General features: G+C 44.0%; 1 protein-coding gene across 3 annotated transcripts in view; it reads right to left on the bottom strand.

Moving 5' to 3' along the window:
* The window catches only part of COL4A6 (collagen type IV alpha 6 chain), a 271,016-nt gene that overhangs the window by 51,007 nt on the left and 195,338 nt on the right, over positions 1-24,671 (bottom strand). For all 3 annotated transcript variants that reach the window (XM_082717346.1, XM_082717348.1, XM_082717347.1), the window contains exons 4-7: positions 10,905-11,039; positions 9,822-9,866; positions 4,173-4,289; positions 636-704 (exon numbers count right to left, since the gene is read on the bottom strand). In XM_082717346.1, the coding sequence (XP_082573472.1) occupies positions 636-704; positions 4,173-4,289; positions 9,822-9,866; positions 10,905-11,039 (366 nt within the window). The remainder of the gene's footprint in view (positions 1-635; positions 705-4,172; positions 4,290-9,821; positions 9,867-10,904; positions 11,040-24,671) is intronic.

Raw genomic sequence — 24,671 nt, 5'->3', positions numbered from 1 at the left:
TACCAAGCTCACCTCCCACTCTGCAAGGGAGTAGGGTCAATCATTTGGGCACCAGAGTTTCCAGGTAGCATATACCAAGAGTACAGTCACAAGAATACAGAAGATTCTGGTCAATTCTAGGAAGTGATGGAGGTTTCCAGCCAGCTGCAGAGTTGATGGGCAATTTTTGCAGACAGTCAGGGGCCTGGTGAGGGTAACAGGTTGGCGTGCAGGTACAGAAAACGGTGGAGCCAGCATCCTGGGCCAGTGGCCATGTTGAGATGGGCAGAGACATAACATGGCTTCATACCAAGGTATGCAGACATCAAGGATTATAGGGTAAACAAAAGGTATCTGCCTCCAGGAAATGTCTTGGCTTGTCAAAGAAAATGATACCCATGCAAACTGTTTACTGATCTGTCTCTTATTTTGGGTGTAGATCCTATAAAGCAAATCTCTTTGACAGTATGGCTGCAAACATTTCTGCCAGTGTTTCCACCACCAAAAAGCTCCAGATCCCTTTTAAGTCTAGCTTAGTCTGCTCCAATAGAGACACAGATGCTAGTTCTCAGAACGGTCTTGTTGGAGCTGGGCCCAGTCCCAGGGAACTCAACTTATAGCCAGCCTACTTAGCTGCCTGCCTCAGAGGCTCTTACCTTCATTCCTTTGAAAGTACCTTGGTCAAAGACAGGTTCGCCTTTAGAGCCTTTCTGCCCAGGAAGCCCCTGAGTAAAATAAGAAACACTTGTGAAGAAATGCATGCACACATACAGAGTTTTAAACAGTATGATCTGATCACATAGAGGACCCAATGTCGAGAGCCTGGAACCATGTGGTTTATTCTATGGCTGTGCTAAGGGGCAAAGAACATCCCCCAAATGGGTGCTGAGTCTCAAAGTTATATGGCTGTCTCCCCAACTCCCAAGTCAGGAGTCTGTAAAGGAAGTAGGGGACTTTGACTCTGTTCAGAACACTGACCGGAACATCCACATATAACACACGGCTCACTGGGAAGCCTCCCGCTCATCTGCTCTACCCCTCACAGCTATGTCACTGACACGGCCCCCAGCTACGACTAAGCTTAGAGAAGATCGGTAAAGAGGCAGATAGTAAAGAATTTAAGCTTTGTGGGCCTTCTCTGGGCTCTGTCCTGTATTCTGCTTCTCTCATTCCACACAAACCTTTAAAAATATCAAACCAAGCTGCAGTCATGGGTCACACAGGCCAGTTTGTGATCCTCCGGGTTAAAAGATGTCTACAAAACCATCGCCATCTTGTGCTTCTACCACAAAACCTCAGCTTCAAGGCCTGTCTAAGAGGTGTTAACACGGAAGACAGGTCAAAGTACACTGAACCTGACTACCAGGTTCGTCTCAGTGGCAGACGCTGGCTAACATCTGCTAAAATTTGTCTTCGTGGGGAAAATCAATGTCCCTATATCTAAGGAGAAGTCAGGATTAGTATTAGAGATAGGAGTAAGCTTCGGGGACTGAAGAGTTGGCTGAATTATGGATTCCTTGAGTTCACAGATCATAGGTGTGATAGAAGAATCAGTGGGTCCCCAAAGCACCTTCTTTCCTAATGTTTCCTGTTTCCCCTTATTCTTATGGCTGCTCCTTTCATCAAAGAAGCTTGACAGAATACCCACTAGCAATTCAGCAGGGTTAGAAAGGGTTCAGCTTAATAAAATCTACGCCCAAGTTCCTATTTAGGCTTAATGGGAGGCTTAGGGACAGGATTAGGTTTTACCCTTGTCCTTTATGCTGTCGGAATGTTTATTACCTCAAGATTTCTTGTCTCCCTCTTGGGGGCAGCATTTCCTCACTTTGCTGGATTTCCATTCTCTTAACACAGATGTGATTTGCTCTCCTCTTCTGTTGCCATGGCAGTGTTTGGAGCCCTTTGTGACCCAAACAAGCTCATACTACGTAGGTAATACATCTTTCTCCACCACCACCCACCCCCCCAACACCCGCTGCATTTTGGTTCGGTCTTTAGATATCAAGTCCTTTATGCCGACATGAGACCTGTGTTTTGTCTGTCTCTCTTATGCAGATACCCACACCCACAACTTTGTCACCGAAGGCACTGGTGATGCTCTTCCAATAAATACTAACTAAATAATGCTTCAATGAACATAGGGGGCATATATCTTTTTTTGAATTAGTGTTTTTGTTTTCTTGGTATAAATATCCCGGTATGGAAATAAACTAAGTGTCTATTGATGGATGAATAGATAAAGATGATGTCACACACACACACACACACACACACACACACACTGGAATACTACTCAGCCATTAAAAAAGAAGGAAATCCTGCCATTTGCGACAACATGGATGGGGCTTGAGGGCATTATGCTAAATGAAATAAGTCAGACAGAGAAAGAAAAATACTATATGATTTCACTGATGTGTGGAATCAAAAGTAAAACCAAAATAAATGAACAAGCAAAACAAAACAAATCTTTGGGACAGAGAGAACAGATTGGTGGTTGCCAGAGGGGAGACTGGGAAGGGGATGGGCAAAATGGGTGAAGGGAATCAAGAGGCAGAAACTTCTAGTTACAAAATAAGGAAGTCATGGGGATGCCACGTACAGCATGGTGACTATAGTAAATAATGTATTTTTAAGGATTTCATTTTTATGTAATCTCTATACCTAATGTGGGGCTCAAACCCTGAGATTATGAGTTGAGTTGCATTTTCTGCTGATTGAGCCAGCTAGGTACCCCTAGGGTAAATAGTATTATATAGTTGTTAAGAGAGGAGACCTAAGGTTCTCACCATAAGAAAAAAAAGATTGCCACTCTGTATGGTGACAGATGGTAACTAGACTTAGTGTGGCGATCATTTTGCAATGTATACAAATATCAAATCATTATGTTGTATGCCTGAAACTAATATAATGTTATATGTCAATTATACTTTAATAATAACAAAAAAAGAATGTGGGATAGCCCTTGGAATAAGACATACTGGGAAAAAAAAGCCAATTAATTCATGTAGCCACAGAATCTGTATAACAGTATGATTTCTAGCTAAATCTATCACCTGAGTACCCTTAGCAGCTTAGATTATTTCAAATAAAATTGATAACGGCTTGAATTGTTATTTTTCTCTTCCTACTTGTTTGTAAAAACAACCTTGCAAGGGCACTGTATCTATTAGAGATCCTTTAGATCCAGATATTGGATCCCTATCTGGATGAATAGAATTAAATAAAAGTGGTGACAGTAGGATCTAAAAAAATGCTCTATCAATCCTGGAACCAAGGGTTATGGGTTGGGTGGGGAGGGGGAAGGGGGCAAACTATGTCAGTGTAGAGTAGGATTTCTCAATTCTTTCTCAGTACAGACACTTTTGGGACAGAGGAGTCCTTGATGTTGGAGGAAAGCTGTCTTGTGCTAGTAGTGTACTCTGAGTGGTGACAAACAAAAATGTCACTAGTAACTGTCAAATGTTCCTTGGGGTGGGAAATCATCCCTGGTCAAGAATCACTGGTTTAATAAGTGACTCTTAATCTCACAAAACAAACTGAGGGTTGCTGGGGGGAGGGGGGTTGGGAGAAGGGGGTGGGGTTATGGACATTGGGGAGGGTATGTGCTTTGGTGAGTGCTGTGAAGTGTGTAAACCTGGTGATTCACAGACCTGTACCCCTGGGGATAAAAATATATTATATGTTTATAAAAAATAAAAATTAAAAAATTTTTTTAAAAAATAGTACATTTGAGGGAATGTTTTCCACCTATAAAAATATATTAATGTAAATATGTTTAATTGAGATGCTGAAGTATGAATATTAAATCAGTACATTCCCATGTTAAAAAAAAAAAAAAAAGAATCACTAGTTTAGACCAAGCCTACCAAGCCCTTTGGGTCATCATCAGTGCTCCCATGATCTCATGTAAGCCTTCCAAATACTGCATTTTCCAGTGTCATCTCATGTGGGAACAAATCAAATAGCCCAAGTGTGTACTTTGCTCTGAAATGTACTGGAGGCTCTTCACAGTCTTGCCAGCTCTAAAATCATCATTTGAAAAAGAGGGAAAAAAAACCCTCTGAGAAGTGGAACATGTGTGCCTCTTCCGCAACTAGTATTCTTTAGATGCAGATGCTTAACGAGGTCTCCATAAAAGCAGGGAAAGGCAAAAAGCACCATTTGAAATAACGGACAAAAATTCGGCAACATACGGGTGGTCCGAGAAGCCCAGGATAGCCCTGAGGGCCTGGATATCCAACAGCTCCTTGAGTGCCATTACAGCCATCCAGGCCAGGTGGGCCCCTGGGCCCTGGCTGTCCGGGGTGGCCCTGTTCCAAGAGAAAAGAAGGGATCACATCAGCCACAGGACTCCGACCAACCCTCACCAGCTCCCCAGGAAGAAAAACTAAGTATGCTGCCCACCTCTGGCTCCTTGTCTACTCCCTTTGCCCTGTGAGAACCATTCTCTTAGAGCTTTCCTCCACACTCAGGTGTATGGAGCTGGTGACAGCGCAGGGGGACACCCCCCCCCGAAGGACCGATGTTTTAATCAGACCCGTGCTGAAACCAAAGGGATCAAGATGGGATACACAATGGGGTGCAACTTCATCTTCCCAGGGTACAAAGATGTACTAAGATAGGACTTAGCTGGCTGGCCACTGAAGGGTTACCATCAGGGAATCACGCCAGGCCTTGGGACTTCCTCAGAATAGACCAGAACCTAGGCAGCCTGGTGTGGCTCTTTGTATTGGGAAAGCCTGGGGCTTTTTAAAAATATGGCTCTGCCTAGGAAAGGATGCTGACTATTGGTCAACAGAGCAGAAGCAGTTTCCACGGCACCACCCCTGTGTCTTCACTTCTTCTCCATACTTGCTACTGAGACCATTGTTTTGCCAGGAGAATTAGCAATCATTCACATAATTGAAGTTGAGCTTCCATGGTGCACAGAGTCCACTTTTACGGTGCAAACAGATCTTTTAAAATCTGTCATCAAGAGTGGGTTATGTGCTGGGTATGGAGCAAAGAGATGACGTGAAAGCCCAGAAATCTGGACAGGTCCATACAAAGTTGACTCCTACCCCCCGCCACGTGCATGTTTTAAAGCCAGCCACGGATATTTAATAATTTGAGGAAAGCGTGCCACACATTCGAAACTCAATCTTTTGCATTATTGGGGGAAATAAGCTTTTGTCAAATTCTTATTAGGAAAATGTGCCATAGAATTTTGATGCATTTTCATTCTTATTATGGTGGTAGGAGATAGTCTATTGATATAAAAGTGTAAGTCTAGAGTGAACTAAACCGGGAACAGCTTACTAAGTTGTCAACATTTTATTCCAGAAGGAAACAGCTATTCTTGTTCGCCCTGAAGATCTATGCTCCACCTTCCCCAGATCTGTGCTTTCGGAGGCTGACCTTTATGGACAGTGCTGCTGAGGCTCCCTTTCCTTGTGTCTCCTGAGAGACACAGGCAGATGATCAAAGAGCAGGAGCAGAAAGAACACAGGTTGTTTATTTCCCCCATGCAATCCCTCCCTGGCCATATTTCTGACAATGACTACATTTATCTACAAGTCTTCATTGAGCAGCCCCTACTCCATGGCTCCAGATCTGACCAGTATCTAGTTCCAGTATCACCATTCTTTCTTTCATCTTTGGGCCTAGGGACAGCCAAAGCTCTTGTGTTAGTTGCTTGGCAATCCATTGCTGTTCCTCTGAATCATGCTTACATCCTTTAAATATATCCTTCACGCCACTCAGTTCAGTTAACCCTTTCAGGTAGAGTGTCTATTTCTTCCTGGAATCCTGATCACCACTTTAAAATATCCCAGGCAAACGCGCTAGGCGTTATCGCTCAGCTGGATAACAGGGATGAGTTAAGACAAAGACAATAGACTGGCTCAGTACTAGGCACCTGCCTCACTCCTGGGGCCTTGGTTCTGTTTGACACCAAAACCTCTACCTGGCCTTTTACCCGTTGGTATCCACATTTTTTTTTTTAACTTGGGCCCCAACCCTGTGGTTTTCTTGCCTGAATTCCTTTTTTTAAAAAAATATTTTATTTATTTATTTTAGAAAGAGAGCACGAGTGGGGACAGGGGCAGAGGGAGAGAGAGAATCTCAAGCAGACTCTGTACTGAGTGTCGAGCCCAATGTGGGGCTCCATCTCACCACCCCAAGATCATGATCTGAGCTGAAATCAAGAGTCAGACATTCAACCGACTGAGCCACCCAGGAGCCCCTTGCCTGCATGCCTAGTATCTTCCACCTGCATTATTCCAGGGGGTACCTGTTCATTCCTTCCTACCTTAGCTGAATTCTCTGGCATTTGACTTAGATCTGTCAGCCCTGTCTTGTCCAGCTGATACCATGAGATGCCAGCTAAAGCATGCTCTGAGTCAGCCAGACTTGTGTTCCAATCCCAGCTTTGCCTCTCCCCATCTTGAATCTCAGTTTCTTCATTCGTAAAAATGGAGATGAGTAATACTACCTGCTAGGGTTGTTGTCAACATCAAAATGAACTGAAAAGTTCATTACAATAACAAAAAGTTCATTACGATTACAATTAAATGAGGCTAAGTTTACTAAGTAGGAGCTCAGTGAAGGAAGCCTTCTTCTCCTAGGTAAGTCAACGAGATATGTCACTGGGCTGAACTTCTAGCTCCTTTTTTTAATTCTCAGTAGTACCACAGCATTTCGGGCACTTGGCCCCTTCTGGTTTTAGCTAATGATTTTACATATGTGTGGGCCAGCTCTCAATGAGAATGTAGCTCTTGGAGGGAGGACACCACGATTCTATACAACCACAAGGCACCAAACACACAGAGTAAATGGGCTGTAATCCAGAAAAGCAACACTCCTCCAGGCCCAGATTTCAAAGGGAAAATTTTCCATTTGGTGAGGTCTGTGTCCACTTTGAAGATATAAATCTGGTGTGTTCATTTACGAGTCTCTAGGAAGGGAAATATTTGAGATTAACTCCAGGAGAAAAGCTAAACATACATTGCAAAGGACAACTTGAAAACTTCTGCTTCCAACTGATGGGAACGAAAACAGTTGATAAACATGCATTTCTTGTGGGTGCCCACATCCCCAGTGCACAGCTGTGATATCATGAAAAACCACAAGCCTACTGCCCTGAGTCTACATTATTCTAATGTTGACTATCTTGATGAATGCTTGTTTGTTCATTCTCCCAACTGGTTGCTGTGCCCCTTGGTGCACAGACTTGAATGATTCATAAAATGATTATTTGCTCACTCATGTTGAAACTACCTACATGGCAGCCACGATGGAGTTTTGGGACCCAAACCAGTGATACATATGTTAGCGATCAGCCAACATTAAGTGGGGAATCAGATTTGTGCAGTGATCCAGTTTAGTAAGATGTGTTGGGAAAGCTGTTGGTTTCAGCTGCCGAAAGTAGAGCAAAATAATTAGTCTTCCTGTGTCTGAGGGAGTCCTGCCAGTCTGACAACCATTGCTTTTGTGGGCACTAGAGGTTGGAGTCAGTCCCACAGATATTTCTAGCATTCCTAGCATGTGGTGAATTTAGCCCCAGGATCTCTGGGGACTGCGAGTAGAGTAGGAGATGTACTCTGCACTTTCAAGAAAGCTAGGTAAGACCATCACACAAGACAACTAATAAATACCGTGGGCCACATGTAATAAGGAGATACCAAGGACTCCTAGATTGGAGATGGAAGGGAGAGGTAAGCAGCAAGCAGAAGGTACCCAACAAATACATCTTGAACCACTGGAAGAGAGGGAAAGAACAAGGGAGAATAATTTAATGGAGTGAGAGAGCCTTGGGGCCTGAGGCTAAAGCAATTGATAGTCAAAAACAAACACAGACAATCTTTGGTCAAGGGAAGGGCCCAGGGAATGGGAACTTCCATCAGGGGTAGTACATTTATTTGGAGGAATCTGGACACCGTACTTCATTCTCCCAAGCAGTGAAGCCCCAGAGAGAAGTGATCAATTCCTGCGAGCACTAGGGCACTCCTCGCCACATGCTAAAGGCAGAAGGGTCATGTTGGCCTCTGGGGCATGTCTCACTTCAGAACTGGACCAGCCTCAGTGTCACAGGACTCTCTTCCTTCCAGCCTCCATTAAAAAGAGACGACAGGAGGACGGGCTCAGTGCTGCTGCAGGCTCCAACTTCCCCCACTCAGCTCCCCAAAAGGAATGGAAGAGGTGCTCTCCAGCTTTCTCATTTTCCTTACCCCTGGCTCCCAGAAGACACACAATCTGAACTGGATCCTGGATAAAGTGCTGATAGGAACACAGCCAGGGTAAAATGCCAGAGGATGTCATAAAAGAACAGCCAACCCCATACACTTATTTCCCTGCTGGCCCATTTCTGGGCATTTTGCAGACTCTGCAGTTGGATAAAATGCAGAATTTTGTTGGCCAATTTGTTGATACAGATAACAAATGGAAGGAAACGAGACTTCTGTCTTCCAGCTTCACAACTGTATACTAGGTCTGGAAAGAAAATGGATCAGATGATAATATCTTTTTTTAAGATTTTGTTTATTTATTTGAAAGAGAGAGAGAGAATGAGAGAGAGAGCACACAAGCAGGGAGGGAACAGAGGGAAAGGGAGAAGCGAACTCCCTGCCGAGCAGAGATCTTGATGCAGGTCTCGATCCCAGGACCCTGGGATAATGACCTGAGCCAAAGGCAGATCCTTAACTGATTAAGCCATCCAGGCACCCCCAGATGAAAATCTGAGGGTAGATTCATATGCTTTTTCTGTATCCCTGTAGTAAAATGACAACATCCAGCAGGTGCACAAGAAATGCCTAGAGACTGGCACAAAGAGATTTAAGCCCCCTTCCTTGATACTAGATGATAATGCAGTATAACTCTAGAAGCTGTTAAGTCCAGAATTTGCCAAACTGTGCTTAGATATGGTTCAGAAAAATGCCTTAGAGGTTGTTGGAAGGATAAAAACAGGCTCTAAAACCTCCCTCAAACAAAGAAGCTCTACTTTTCCCTGATCCATACACCAAACTTCCACACAAACCTTTGGGTCTTCTCCGTAACAAGGCTGAAAACCACTGCCATAGATAAACACAGCCCAGGCTACAGATTTGATATATATAGACACGTGACAAAAAGCAGAACTAAAAAGTGACAGCAGCAAGTTGCAAAATACTGTATTTTAAAGGCTGGTAAAATGTTAATCAACACTGGCAAAATGTTATTCATGGACTCTCCAGTGGTGGGATAAATAAGAATACAGGGTGAACGGAGCACCCAAAGGGTTGGATCAGATAAAATGGGAAAAAGAGATGCCTGTAAGCTCCAAATTCCTCACTTATATCCAGCAAATCCCGGTCCTCAGGATAAAGGGAAGAGGCTGTCTCTGCATGATCTTTGGAACAGCCACTCTGCAAAAACTAAAGGGAAATTCACTCTGGAATGAGACAAGGCTGTAGAGAACAAATTACTGGAATGAAATGTATTGAGATACCACCAAGTATTTTTCTGTCTAATTCATGTATCCTCTTACTATTCCTTTTTTTCCCCTTAATTTTCTTATAATATATGTGCATGTGCTCTGATGTGTGCAGTATGCATGTGCTCTGATGTGTGTCTCCACATATCATCCCCGGTTGAATCTCCCCTCAACCACAAGACCTAACTCTTCTTGGCTAAGATATTGAGGGTTATGCCTGTTCGTGTTCCAGACACCTGACTGAGTGCTACCTGTAACTCAGTCCCTGGGAAAGTGTGTGCAAACACTTTGCTTCAAACCCGATCGTGTGCATCTCGACACTTGAAACAGGATGTGGTGAAGGCCAAGGCGACCTAGAAGTGATATTAAAAAATGCCTCTGTGCACATACTCACTGGAATCCCATTGATGCCGAGAAAGCCAGGAACTCCCATGGGACCCTAAAACAAGGAGTGGGAAAAAGAAGGTAAGAGACACTCTAATTGATCTCCACTAGATTAAGTGGGTTCTTCCATGTGATTTGTGACCTAAGCTGAAAAGTGTTGTGCACTTCCCTCTCCACATTACATCACCTTGCTCCCTCCTCCAGGTCTGGATAATCACTTGCCTGTACTCAAGGTCTTAAATATGTCTGTGTTCTGAGACCAGTTTTTATTTTAAGCAATATGGTGCCAGACTGAAAATAACGGTTCAGTATAACGTGCTATTTTGACATCTGGGAAAACCAGGAGGGCCTCTAAAGGCCTAGTCCCAAGTCCCCCATATCTCCTCTGCTCCCACAGATAAGATCTCCTAGGCAAACGGTCCTCCTTATGAAACAGAGAAGGTGCAGCTCCTGCTTATTCCTGAGTCGTGGGTTTCAGTCCCTGATGGCTCAGTGAATTATTCAGTGTTGCCTCCCACTGCCCCTTCTGGTTTATTCTGTTCTAGAGTACACCTCCACCCACCATTTTGTGGTCCTGTGTGGTGTGTGGTGTCTTTCTACTTTTTACTGTGAATATAGGTGACTAATAAACCTGATGTCAATCTCTTCCATCTGGCGTCAGGGGTCATTATCTTCTGCCATCCCCAGAACCCTGGGGTGGGAATACCTCCTTTACCAGTGGGGTGAATGGGAGGTGATTAAAGTCTGCAGGGAATATAAACTAAGCTGCTAAACTCAGCCAGCTGCCATGACATGATCAACCTCCTTTCTGGAGTGTCTTTCCCTACCTTTGTGGCCCAGATTTCTTCCCAGCATTCTGACTGATGCTTTGCTTCCCAGTCTCCTTGATTGGATTCCTGTCCTCTCCTGCCCAGCTGATTGAACTTCTGACCCACGCCCACATTGAACCCCACCTGAAATCCCAGCCCAGCAAGCCCACTTTTCTAGCAGCTTTTTTTTTTATTAGTATTATTTCCATAAATGAGATTTAGAACCTTTTACCTTCATACATGTAGTCCATACTCAAAGAAAAACCAAGCTCTGGTGTTTTTACCTTATCTCCTTTTGGTCCATATGGTCCCAGGGGGCCTGGGGAACCCCTTTCTCCTTTCAACCCTGCTAAACCACTAGGGCCAGCAAATCCTTGAGGGCCCGCTGGACCCTGAATTCCAATTGGTCCTGGTCGCCCCTATGATGGAGAGAAGGGGTGCAGTTAGCCAACAGGGGACTCAACATCAACACTTCCAATTTTCCCATGCACAGAGAACACTGTCATTACTTCACTAAGTAATTTTGGCTTAGAGATCTGTGAAGCATGACAAAGTTCCAGACATGGGTCAGAAAAGGCTATTTTCAGGGCCGCTAAGCTTATTTGGATAGAACATATTTTATAAGCACATTTAATAAGATTCATGTGCACCAAGATCCTTCAACTTTGTACTTCTTAGTTATCCAGGCAGGATAATATTATCCTCTTCCTGGTTAGTGCCAGGCCATCCATCAGATTGTCAAAATAGTGAAAGAACAGAACACTGGAGAGCATCGTGACATTTTATATCTCACATTCAAATGGCCAATCCCGTACTTGCTGTGAAGTCTGGAAATGGCTAGGCCTAAAGAACATTGCCTCGGGAGATCCAGAGAGGGGACAAAGATCCAGAGAGGATCTTTGGGCTGGTCAACCTGCAAAAGCTCATCTTCATATGCAGATCCCAGGGCCCCATCACTGCAACTGGAAACAGATGCTTACAGGGAAAACACACACACACACACACACTGTTTATTTTTCCTCTATTTCTTCTTCTTACCCTTCAACCCACCATCTGTAGAGTGTTGAATGTGTAAAATTCAAGAAGCCTGAGACTATGCACAAAACATCAATTATGATAGCAAGAGGGAGCACCTTGAGGATTTTGAATGCATTAGCTATAAAATGCCTGTAACAATTAAGCATGAGAGTTCAGGCTGACATTTTCAAGCTAACAGAGACAGAGAATTAACCCCAGTGGGTGCAACACAGGTGGGCTAGTCTATCATTTAGAACAAATCCCAGTAGGTACTGAATATTCTTGGCAGAAAGATAAAAACCATTAGTAATGAGCATTACCTCTCAGAGAACACAACACCCTACCAGGTCTCTACCTGGTAGACCCAGCTTCCCATCTCCACCTCTTGGTCCTTTTTCAGACTGAAATCTGCAATTTCCTCAGATCTGTGAAAAACTCAGAAAAGCCCATTAGACAGGCTCCTTAATATTCACCCGCAAAGGTTACTTTTTAAAAGGCTGGAAAAAGGACAGATGCTTTAGGCAGTGGTTAGAATCACGTACTGGAGATGCAAGTGGCCACCAGCTATGTGGGGCCTTTAGAGTAAAATTTCCGGTGTCAGGCCGCCCAAAGACTGACTCCTCATCTAAGGAAGTACAAAGAGGTTCTTCCCAAGGAGATGCAATTTTCTGGGGTGACCACGCACCACTCAACCTTCTCCAACGCCCAACGTATAACTTTCAAAAGGTGCTAGGCTGTGTAGTGCTTAATGGGCTTCTTTCTGGGAATGATGGAGCAGGAAGAGAACTTTCACTTTTTATGCTTTTATCTCCCATTGTTGGAATTTTCTATGTAATGATTCTATTATTTATTACTCTTGAATATATGGTAAAAGAAAAAGAAAAAGACCAAAAAAGAAGAAAAAAAACAAAACCAATACTAAAAAGAAGACCAATTATAAAAATAAAAGTATATTTTATATAAAATATTGTATATTTTATATACTTATAAAAATACAATGCTGGAGTGTTGAGGGTTAACAAAGAAGTCTAAAAGGTAAGCCATAAAACCAGAGCAAACAGCACAAGTCTGGAACAGAGCCTAAGTGGTCCAGGAGCACAAAGAAAGTGTTGGCCATGGAAGGCCTGGGAAATGCTTACGTTCTGTCCATGGTTGGGGAGAGTCATGGCCCACGCTGGAAAGAAAGGGGGCCCCAACTGAGGTGGGCCTGGAAAGCAAGGAAGGAGAGTTGAAGACTTGATAGAGGAGCTCACAGGGAACCCTCAGAGGTTTGGAGATAGGGGATGGATGGGAGGAAGGCAGCATTTTGAGGCTGAAACTCATCAGTGAGCATTCAGAACATGTGTGTGTTAGCCGGAGGCCAGGGCAGCCTGCCTGAGGCTGGGACAAGGGAGACAGATAAGAAGCAGCTGTTGGGGGAGGAGGGGAGTGGTTGGTGGGAGGACAGGACCCAGGATGGGCTTGCTGAGGCCAGGTTATTACTAGCAGAGACAAGGCAGGCAGGGCACTGCAAGCTTGACCCAAATCTGAGGCCTCCCCAAAGTTTTCTCACATCAAGGGATGGGAGGCGGAGAGCACAATAAACCATTGCACCAAGAAGAGTGGATTGTGGTGTGGCCCAATTCCCATCTTGCTCGCATCACCGGGGCCTGAGCAGGGAAGGCCTGGCTGGCATGCTCCAACTCTGGTCTCTTGCCTCTGTGAGCACATGCTCAGCAAGAGTAACTAAGGAGACGTAGGAATGAGGCGATTCTAGAACTGGACTCAACAGGAAATCTGATTCCATCCAGAAAAGACAGGATTCCCTGGCCGGCTCCCTTTCTCTTAGAGGGCCTGCCATGCTGAATTTGCCACAGAGAGCTTAAAGTGAGTCTCTGAAAGGACTTGTAGATTCTTTGGATGCTAATTCTTTTTCCAAAGGGGTTTCTGAAATGGCCCCCCTCAGGGGTATGCTTACCTCTGAGGTAGAGCTTCTGGGCTGGCCTCAGCTAGGAAGCTCTCAGGCCTACCTAAGGGCCAGAAACGGCATGCGGGATGTCTCGAGGCCTCTGAGGTACCAGGAGCCTAGAACTGTCTCCTCAGTGGGGTGCCAGGCCCTTCTAGAGCCTGCAGTCATAGGCTAAGAGACAAGAACTCTTCCTCCCCACTGCAGTGTCACCCTACAGTGGCTCAGAGCACTGGGAACAGATGAAGATGACTACAAGAAGTTAGAGACAACGTTTGTTTTCTGGGATGTTTTGTCAGCCATCTCTAGATATGCTTGCTCTGCGCTTCCAGATGCATGTTCTTTCTCGCTCGTCTCCAAGGCACAGGGTTCCTGTCTCTGTGCTCACTCTACTGCTGAAGCTTAACCCTAAATAAATGATGAACTGCTTTGGGCGGGGGGGGGGGGGGGGGGGGGGGGGGGGGGGGCTGCTGCGAAGTAGCGATCGGTGGCACTTTTCATAATGGCCAGCAGAGGTCAGTGTAAGAACACAGCAGCTGCAGATAAGCAGGTGGGTAGGTGGACCTCTCTCTCAATACAAATAAAAAGAAATCAAACCAGTGTCAGAGAAGTCACAGAATGTTCGAGCAGAAAGGGCCCTTGGAGACCATTTCATCTAGGTTCTGTTTTATACATGGGGGTGGAGGTGGGGGAAGAGGCCGAGAGAAGGAGAAGGACTTGTTCAGTTCCCAGAGCTAGTGAGGAAAACAGTACGAGACTCCAACCAGACTGCCTGCTGCCAGTGTGTGGCTCTTTCCCAGCTCGCCAGTGGCAGATGTCCTAGGGGGTCCTTGAGGCTGCTCCCCCTTACCCCAGGCCCGCCCCTGGGACTATCCCCATCAGTAGGCTGCGGCAGCCAGATGCTCACACATCATTTCTGTCTTCCTAACTCTGATCATTTCACAGAACCAATCTGAAACACCAGCACTGTTTGGACTGCTAGCAGAATTTCAATGGGTTTGGACCAATGCCCTGCCCTGATACATGCCATTTATTTTGGCAAATAGACCCAGACAGGGCAGAAGGGACTCCTCCAAGTCTTTCCAACAAGCTCTCTTGCCTCCATCTGCTAGGGATTTTAAATATGCGCAGCAGGGTGGAATTCTCAAGAGACTGAGCTGGGACTTGAGCCTGAGGCCAGGAACTGCAGCACCCTACTGAACCCCAGGCTGGCTGACTCCCGCTGACCACACGGCATTGGGGTTAGGATGCAGTTTCGGGTCACCTTAGATCAGACCACACCCACAGCTCTGGCCCCACATCACTGGGGTAACAGACCCGGTAATGGCTCCGCATATAAAAGACAGTAGTCCCTCCTTGTTCATGGGTATGTGTTCCAAGACGTCCAAAGTGGTTGCTTGAAACCACAGATGGTACCAAAACCTATATACATATATACACACTATTGTTTTTCCTACACATACATACTTGGGATAAAGTTAAGTTTGTAAACCAGCCACAAGATTGACAATAATAATAAAATAGAACAACTATTAACACTTTGCTGTTAAAAAAAAAAGTTATGTTAATGGGGTGAAATGAAATGAAATGAGGTGAGCTGATACAATGCCTACGTGATGAGGTAAAACGAGGGGAAAGATGGAGGTGTTGTGATGTAGCCGTTAGGCTGCTAGTGAATAGGTCAGAAGGGGGATCATCTGCTTCAGTACCATAGTTGACTGCAGGTTACCGAAGCCATGGAAAGCAAAGCCGCAGAGAAGGGGAGACTACTGAGGTACCCATGCGCAAAAATAGCATCGAAGACTCTTAAAAGCACACACCTCAGACTAGTTAGGAGACGGAGAGGTCTTTTGTCTTTTTATCCCTCCCTGAAGTTTCCAGTGTCCTTCTCCAATCAAATTAAAATTTATGCCTACAGAAGAATCTGAAACTCATTGCCACTGAGGCATACATGACTGACAACAACTTAGAGCTTTACTTCTCCCCAAGGGGATTTGTATTTTAATGGAAAGCAAAGCATTATGTTAGGGGATGCAAATGATATCTATGAAGCAGAGGAGGAAAGGGAACATTTGCAGACTTTCCTGGTATCAGAATGCTGGATCTGGAGTCCGACAGATCTGGAGTCCAATCTCCTTATTGCCACATAATAGCTAGGTGACCTTGGGCAAGTGACTTAACCGCTGAGTCTCTACAGCTCTGAGAAATAATAGCTCTCGTGAGGCTTATTGTAGGAATTTAAGTGAGTTAATGAGCTCCTGGCAGGTAGCATGAAAATATCCGTTCCCATTCCTCTTTACGTATCATTTATGATAAAATGGAGAAGTTACAATTGAGTACTTTTAATGTTCCTTCTCTGAAATTTAAGGGGGAGATGCACAGATAACATGGAGAAACTCTCTTTGGAGCAGGGATGTGTGCCCAGGAATGAATGAGCATGTATGCCAGCACCCCACATCTATGAGAGCATTGCCCCCCCCCTTACTTAGCGTTGGTGTCTTGGCTCTCCTGGGCACTCAGCTCTTCAGTGTCTGCTCATTCTCCTAAAGGAACTTCCTCTACATATTAATGACTCTCCAGTCTGAACCTCCAGCCCCAATTGCTCTTCTCATGTGCCAGATCCTGATAGCTAATGACTGACTAGGCCTCTCCATCTGGATATGCCATTCCAAACTCAGTAAGACCAAAGCTGAACTCATCATCTTCTCCTCAACCCTATTCCCAAAACCAGTTTCTTCCCCTTGAGTTAATGGAACTAACTTAGCAAATCACAGTCTATCCACAAAGTTGACTGAACCAGAAACCCAAACGTTCTCCACGACCTCTCTTCCCTCATCTTCTGCATCCAATCCACTAGCAAGGACTGTCAGTTCCACCTCCAAAATATAACCCAAACCTATTCATTTCTCTCTATCCTCGTGGTCTTCAGCCAGGTCTTCCTCATGTCTCCCTAGAGTGTTGCCACAGGCTCCCAATTGGTCTACCATCTTCCAAACTTGCTTTACTTTCTTTTAACATCCTGCCCCAGGGCCTTTGTACATGTCTCTGGTCTCCAGGTTAGCTCCTATTTATCATTCAGGATCCAATAAAGATAGTAGCTCCTCCAGGGATGCTTGGATGTTTCAGTCAGTTAAGTGTCTGATTCTTGATTTCAATTCAGTTCATGACCTCAGGGTCATGAGATCAAGCCCTGCATTGAACCTCACACTGGGCTCCACACTGGGTGTGGAGACTGCTTAAGATTCTCTCACTCCCTCTACTCTAGCTCTCACCCCCCCCTTCACTTGCTCACTCACACATGCTCTCTCTCTGTCTCTCTCTAAAAATTTTAAAAAATAAAAAATATTTTACAAAGATGTCATCTCCTCAAGAGAGCCTTCCATGATTGCCCCCACCTCACAGAATCTGCTAGATTGCTTGTTTGTGTCTATACCCCTCAATAGATTGTGCTCCTTGAGGACAAGTCCTGTGTCCTATTCCCCACCAAATCACCTGCACTTAAGTACAGTGCCTAGTATATAGTGGGAGTTCAGTAAATGCTGAATGAATGGAGAAATGAATGAATGAATATGCACACTGAGAAGCCAGTGGTCAGGCACAGCAGTGCCTTCATTGGAAGTCTAGATAATCATATCAGAGTGTAATCAAGAACCATCTGATCATGGAACTGCATAAAAAGAAAGCTGAACAAGAATTAGGATCTCATCCCATTTAGTATGGAGATGCTGATACCCAGAAAGGGAAAGGAACTTAACCAAAATCCATACAGTATCAATTCTACACATAAAGGAAGGGAGAGGATGGGGCAGCAAGACCAGATAAACAGAACCCAGTGAGGAGGCTGTGAATTCCTGGAGAGAAATAATGGTGACTTGGACTAGGTTCATGACAGTGAAGACAAGGAGAAGACAGATTTGAGACTGATTTCAGAGGATAAAAACTGTATAGTATAGTACTAGATTAGAATAGGTGGGTTAGGCAGAGGGAGGTTTGAAGGATGACTCCCAGGTTTCCTGACTGGACAACTGAGTGGATCTCTTCACTGACTTGAGGAAGCCTAGGAGAATAAGAGTCTTGGGTGGAAGATGAGGAGTCCACCTTTGGAGAAGTGAGGATTAAGATATGTGGGGACCATGTGGAGAGATCTTCTGCACCTGTTGCCCTCACTAGACCGAAGGTCTGAGAGGGCAGGGTGCTCAGTTGACACATTTACCATGGTATCTCCAGAGATGCCATGTCTGGTATGCAGTAGACATTCTATTCTGAGGTGTGCTGTGGAATGAACAACAATACAGAATTAAATGTGTACTTGGGAATCTTCAAGAATGTCACCTCTGAGTCTCATTAGCTAGGGGAAAAATTAGATTAAAAGGCTTTGTTGCTATCCTAGAAAAGACCTCTAATGACCTTTGGGGAAGATGAAGCAGAGATCCCTGACCTCTAGCCTAGGAACTAGATGGCTTGAATTCTACATTTTGTCCTTATGTTCCAACTGGAAGTCCCATCTTTGCCATAGGGCTGGGCAGAGGAAATGCAAGAACTTATTATACTCTGGCTGGAATAGCTAGAGTATCTCTCCTAGCCATGAAATATATGGTAAGAAAGAACCTAAAGATAACACCCCCAAGACCAGAATATTTAAGATACTTCAGGATACTTTTCCTTTCACCATTCCTTTGGAAGATCACAATACATCTGGGTGGTAGGCTGAGGGCATCAAGCTACAAAGCAGTTAGCCAACTGGGTTTGCTAATGTCATACCATTGGTCAGTGGCAGAACTGGTATCAGGGCCTCCCAATCACCTCTGTGCTCCTTCTGTTGCAACATATGGAGACAGCCATCCACAGAGCCCTATGCTTCATTCTCTTATTAATAGCACTAATGGGCTAGCATTGTAGGCAGAAGCAAATAAGGGAGAAAAACACCAGTTGATGAAGAATAGGTCTAGTGTATGACCAAGACTCATATCATATAGATAGACAGACAGACCCATTTTGTGGCCAAGGAAGCCCTGGTTCAGCTTGATACTGATAGCATCTTCTACAGTTTGCCAGCAAGGACACTGACCCTACCCATCTACATATATACATAAATTGTGATCGGTGTCTAGCAAAGTGGGAACCCTCCCAAATTATTAGTGTCTGCCACAGCTAAGAAGCACTATCAGAGATTTGCCCTCAACACCCAAATGAAATCACATTTATTCTCTTGTTCTTAAGCTGTAATCAGTGCTTGAAGCCATCCCAGGCATGAAGACATGCATCTACATGTTTTGTTTGCAAAGACACACACACCCATTCCCGTGGTTATTATAAATGTGTTGAATATTTTAGAAAGATACCTTCCAGAGTGATAAAGTTAACTCTTGCCAGGCCACACTCTGCATCACTCCCTTTTACCTGTTCATTCACATTTCTCTTCTATTTTTTTAATTAAAAAAAAATTGTAAGTAGGCCCCATGCCCAACGTGGGGCTTGAACTCATGGTCCTGCCATCAATAGTCACTAGCTCTACCAACTGAGCCGGCCAGGTACCCCTAACATACCTCTTCTAAAATGTAATAATGACCTTTCTACCAAGCACCTACTAAGTCCCATCTCCTGTAATCCTTCTAACAGCCCCAATGGGTGGGTATTAGACTCATTTTACAGGTGAGAAAACCGAAATCCAGATTCAGAGAGGGTAAGAAACCTGCTTGAGGTTACCCATCAGGCAACTTCTGAAGCTAATTTTGGTGATAAAAAAGCCTTTGCTTCTTTCACCAAGCCACATTGCCCCTCTGCATTGACTAATGCTCCGAATATAGAATCCCCGGCCCAACTGGAAAGGGGCAAAGAGAACTATTCTGGGCAGAAAAATACTGTCATTTTCACTGATAGCAGAACAACTGATCTCTATTTGCTCAATCTTTTCACTGGAACGGGTAATATTTAACAGAAACTCATTTACTGGAATTAAGAAATTAAGTCCTTAAAGGCAGTTCAAGGAATAACACTTCCCAGAACTTTAAAAAAAAAAAATTTAAAAAGAGGAGATATGTTTTTTTGTTTAATTTCTTCCCTCCTCCTCCTCCTCTCCGCCCCCTCCTCCTTTCCCTCCCCCTCCTCTTCTTCCTCCTCCTTCTTTAATTGTTCCACAGTTAAAATAGCCTCTTTAATTGTTCTGTGGGTAATGGACAGTTTACTAGGCTCATGTAGACAAATTCTGATGTGCTATGAGTCCTTACTCGTAGCATATTAAATTAGGAGCAGAAAAGGGAATAGAGGCACAGGATACTAATTTGATGATCATTGTGCTGAGCAGAAATTAGGGAATTTTTTCTTTAAATGTGTTGTAGTTTCCCTTGCCCCTGGGGAATGCCAATAATTGTTAAAATAAGATGAAGCAGAGATGTCTGCTAGATAGAAGTGAATACGTTGATGCAGAATTTTCAGGTCTCATAAAACGACATCAGAAACCAGACCAGACTTTTGTGTCAATATTGTAAGTGGGAAGTCTAGGAACCAAAAATCAAATAAAACTATAACTATGACCAGTAACAGGCCATACAAAATAAAAACAAACAACCACTTCTGTAAGCATTACAGATAGTTGAATGAGTCCCCCACACCCCTTCAAATGGGTATGCAACCTATACAAAGAGACCCAGTGTACTACAAAGCATATACAGAATTTCTGGACCACCTGAGAAAATAAATATGGCTCTTCTTGGGACGAATTTCACTTAAACCAGAAGGTGAGTTGAAAAAACTTGAAATCTTTACTTTGCCATAATTTTGTTTTCCTTCTTCAAATTTAGAAGGCAACTTGTGTATGATTTGATGGCCTGGGCCTCTTAAGAAAGCCTTTTAGTAAACTCAGATTGATGGTGTCATTGCCTCCCAGAAAAACCTCTTGTTTAAAGAAGAATCTTAAGATTCTGGTTCTGTTCCCGGTTCTCACTTTCTAGCTGGATGATATTGAGAAAGCCAATTCATCTCTAGGCCTTAGTTTTCTCATCAGCAAAATAGGGCTATTATATGCCCCACCTATTTCCTGGGTTGCTTTGTGCATCAGTTGAGACAATGTATGTGAGAGGGGCTGAGGGTTCATTCTATCAACAAAGCTTTGCTTTTGGTGTGTGTGTGAGGGAAACTCTGACAACTAAACTTCCAGTTTTCAAAAATGTCCATTTGCTAGTATTATAAGGCAAGAAGTCCTGAAATCAATAAAGGGCTCATGAGGAGGAGGTTTCACTAGGAAAAAAAAAATTGAATCAAATGAAGAGCATAATTTAAAGCTGAGAAAGGTGGGGACAAATTAACTGTCCAGCACAGGATTCTAATTATAGTTTAAAGATGATTGGGCCTGCACTATCATTTTATTATTGTAGTTTTTAAAAACATAGTTTAAAATACATGGTTTAATTACAACTTAAAGCCAATCTTTTTCTTTTAGCATTTCTAGCAAAACATAGCCATGGTTTTATTATAAAAATCAAAGTGAAACAGGACTTGCCAGAAACTCACTTGACAGCAATTTTTCCTGCAGTGTATCTATTCCATTAGACAAGGAATACTTGTGGCCTTTTCCTCTGACACAATAAATTACCCATCATTGATACACTGCACAACCTTTGGTCCAGTACTAAGCTGATGTGAGCTGATTGCTTCTGGATCAATGCTGGCTTCCCCAAGTCTCTGATGAGAAGCCATCAAGATTTGGGAGTTGGAGGGAATGTGGAATAACCAACTACTGCTTTTGAAACAGAAGAATAATAAAAGGAGGGTAGGATCAAAGAAATTCCCTGTTGGAACCCTTGCCAATGAGTTCAGAGAACCCTGAGAGGGGAGGGAAGGGCATGGAAGAAAGAGGAACAACTTACTCACATAGTCTCTGTGTGGTTCTCTCCCCAACCCACACCCCTGTATTCATTTAGAACCAAAGGAGTATTCATATCCAAACCCATGCAGATAAAGGGATACACATTCCAACCCAAATATACAGACCCGTGGGCACAGGAGTCTGCTAAAATGGCAGGGCTTGCTAGTATTCCAGCATAGTCCACCATATACATCTCAGCCACCCGTGGATTTGAATTACAGAATCTGGAATTCATCTCTCCCACCTATGCAGTAGTCCCTAAAGAGAAGTAAAGTCATCCATGTAGCTCCATATAGGCCAAAAAGGATATGGGAAGGGTGTCTGGAGAGCAAGGGTTTCAAAATCCTGATATCTTTTCCTGTTACCTTTCATGTGATGGATAATTAGAAGCTAAGGTGAAATCTAGCTCTGTGTGCAACAGGAAAGACGGGCCACAGTGGTGATGGCAGCTGTGGTACAGATAAAAAGTAGGAGCTCTAGAATCATAGTGGCATCAAGAAAAAGAGCTACAAGGGGCACCTGGGTGGCTGTTGGTTAAGCGTCTGCTTTCAGCTTAGGTCATGATCACAGGGTCCTGGGATTGAGCCCCACATCAGGCTTTCCACTCAGCGTGGAGTCTGCTTCTCTCTCTCTCTCTCCCTCTGCCCCTCCCTACCACTTGTTTCTCTCTCTCAAGTAAATAAAACCTTTAAAAAAAGAATAAGTACTAATGGATCAAGAAGATGTGGTATATATACACAATGGAATACTATGCAGCCATCAAAAGAAATGAAATCTTGCCATTTGCGACAACATGGATGGAACTAGAGCGTATCATGCTTAGCGAAATAAGTCAAGCAGAGAAAGACAACTATCATATGATCTCCCTGATATGAGGAAGTGGTGATGCAACATGGGGGCTTAAGTGGGTAGGAGAAGAATCAATGAAACAAGATGGGATTGGGAGGGAGACAAACCATAAGTAACTCTTAATCTCACAAAACAAACTGAGGGTTGCTGGGGGGAGGGGGTTTGGGAGAAGGGGGTGGGATTATGGACATTGGGGAGGGTGTGTGCTTTGGTGAATGCTGTGAAGTGTGTAAACCTGGTGATTCACAGAACTGTACCCCTGGGGATAAAAATATATGTTTATAAAAAATAAAAAATTAAAATAAAATAAAATAAAAAAAGAATAAGTACTATAAGCTTGTACTGGAGAGGTGAGTCAGACTTCAGTGTTGGCACATCCACAACTCCAGTTAATGTTCATAATAACCTTGTCTTCAATAAACTAGAGAAAGTAATTGAGGCCCACAGGTTAATGAACTTGTCCATGGCCACACAGCTTATGAGCAGCACAGCCAGACCTTCTTATTCCCAGTCTAGTGTTCTTTCCCCAACTCCCTTTATGAAGTGACAGGTCAATTCTAGGTAAAAAGAAAAAAAATCCCAATACCGCATTACGTAACTCCACCAAAAAAAACCACTGGTTCTGGAACTTATCGAATCCTCTTGATTCTTCCCTTCATCATTCTTGCTGTCCAGGGGCCCCCTTAGTAAAACACTAAGTAGATGCACCAAGAACAAAGAACTCAAGTCAATCTACTTGCTCCCCTCATAACTCACCAATTTAGTAAACATTTGTTGAGTGCTTACCATGTGTCAGCCATGGTACTACATGTTGGGAACACAGAGTGAAATATTACATGGATCTCGCCCTGGAGATGTCAGTCTGATTCAGAAAGATGAGTTATGTACACACATGAGTATATTGTAAGCCAGAGGAAGATAGGATGGATACGACTCTGAACCCAGATGATGTTGATAAGTTTGTCTTAGAAACAGAGGAGGGCCTTTTATTCCTCCAAAGGAGAGTGTGGAGGAGGATGCATTTTAAAACAAAACAAAACAAAACAAAACAAAACAAAACAAAACAAGGACAAGTTTTGGTAAGTGAGAAGGAAGTGGAGAAAGTCCATTTCAAATGGGCCTCCATTTTTGCAATCAATGTCAGAAGTGAAGATTACATAAAACTGAGGGTAGCTGAGGTTCAGCTGGAGAGGGCTGGGAGGAGATGTTATGGGGGACTTGGCAGGAAGTCAGATGTTAGAAAAAGTGTGAAGGGCTGCCAAACAGCCCTGGGAACTCTGCTGACACTAGTGAACATGTTTTTGTCAAGGAAGATTTCCTCAAACAATACTTGGGCAGCCCAAGAGCAGGAGCAAGCAAAGCAGGTGGTGGGGGTTTTCCAGGGTTGGGCTCTGGAACAGACATCAGAGGTACTGGCGGGGGAGGAAGATGGGTGTGAGGGAGAAGAATATATCCAACAGGAGGACATGAGAGCCTTGTTGACATATCTGATCTTGGGGTCCAGCCTGGAGAATGATCTGGAAGGGAGCTAGCAATTCCTGATTAACAAATGACTGAGTAGAAAAGTTGGCTTTGCTCAAAGCAAGAAGTCTGAACTAGCTGTACCTATGAATTAGGGAGAGCATTGAGTACTTGAATGCTGTCTGGACAAACTGGGAGTCAGAGAGCACAACCTGGAGATTCACACATGGAGAAAAATCCACTGTTAGCCATGCCAAGCCACATGTACCGATGACTGAAGACCTTGTAGTTCGGTCTAGTGCCCAACTCGAAGGGAGATGGCTTCAACTGATGCAGATTCCACACCATGTGTAAGGAGGGAAGCAGGCAACTCACATGCTCACAGCTCACCCCACCTTCCCCACTTCTAGAATGTCATTTGCATTTTTGTCACATCCTGTCCTGTCCAACTGTTCCCTTAGGGACAGTAGCAATGACTTGCAGCAATGATCTCCTTCCTAGAGAAAGCAGATTCATTTCCCAGATGAATCAGGAAACTTGTCTGTGAAGAATCCAGGTGGGACACTGGGGAGGGAAGCAAAACTAGCCAAACTGTAGGATTTGGGGGGTAGAAAAAGAGATTAAAAAGCTGCTAGCCAATCCAGGGGCCTGGCCTGGAGAGGTTAATGGGGTAACAGGCCCCATGCTCCCCTTACCTCTCCATCCATCACCACTTTTTTTTTTCTTTCTCTGGTTTTGTGAGGTTTTTAGAAGTTTCTAGGTCTGGTGCCGGCAACGTCACAGAAAAAGCTAACAGAGAATTCTGCAGAGATAAAGTCCCCCGTGAAGCCTGTCCTAGCCACAAGTAGCGACTATTGTCCCCTAAAGCTGAGTGGTAAACAAACATTCAAGTGCTTTCTTTCCCCTTCAAGGATT

Source organism: Mustela nivalis, assembly GCF_964662115.1.
Source record: "Mustela nivalis genome assembly, chromosome: X".
NCBI lineage: Eukaryota > Metazoa > Chordata > Mammalia > Carnivora > Mustelidae > Mustela > Mustela nivalis.
Note: the sequence above shows the minus strand (reverse complement) of the source record. Positions and strands in the feature narration are given on the sequence as shown.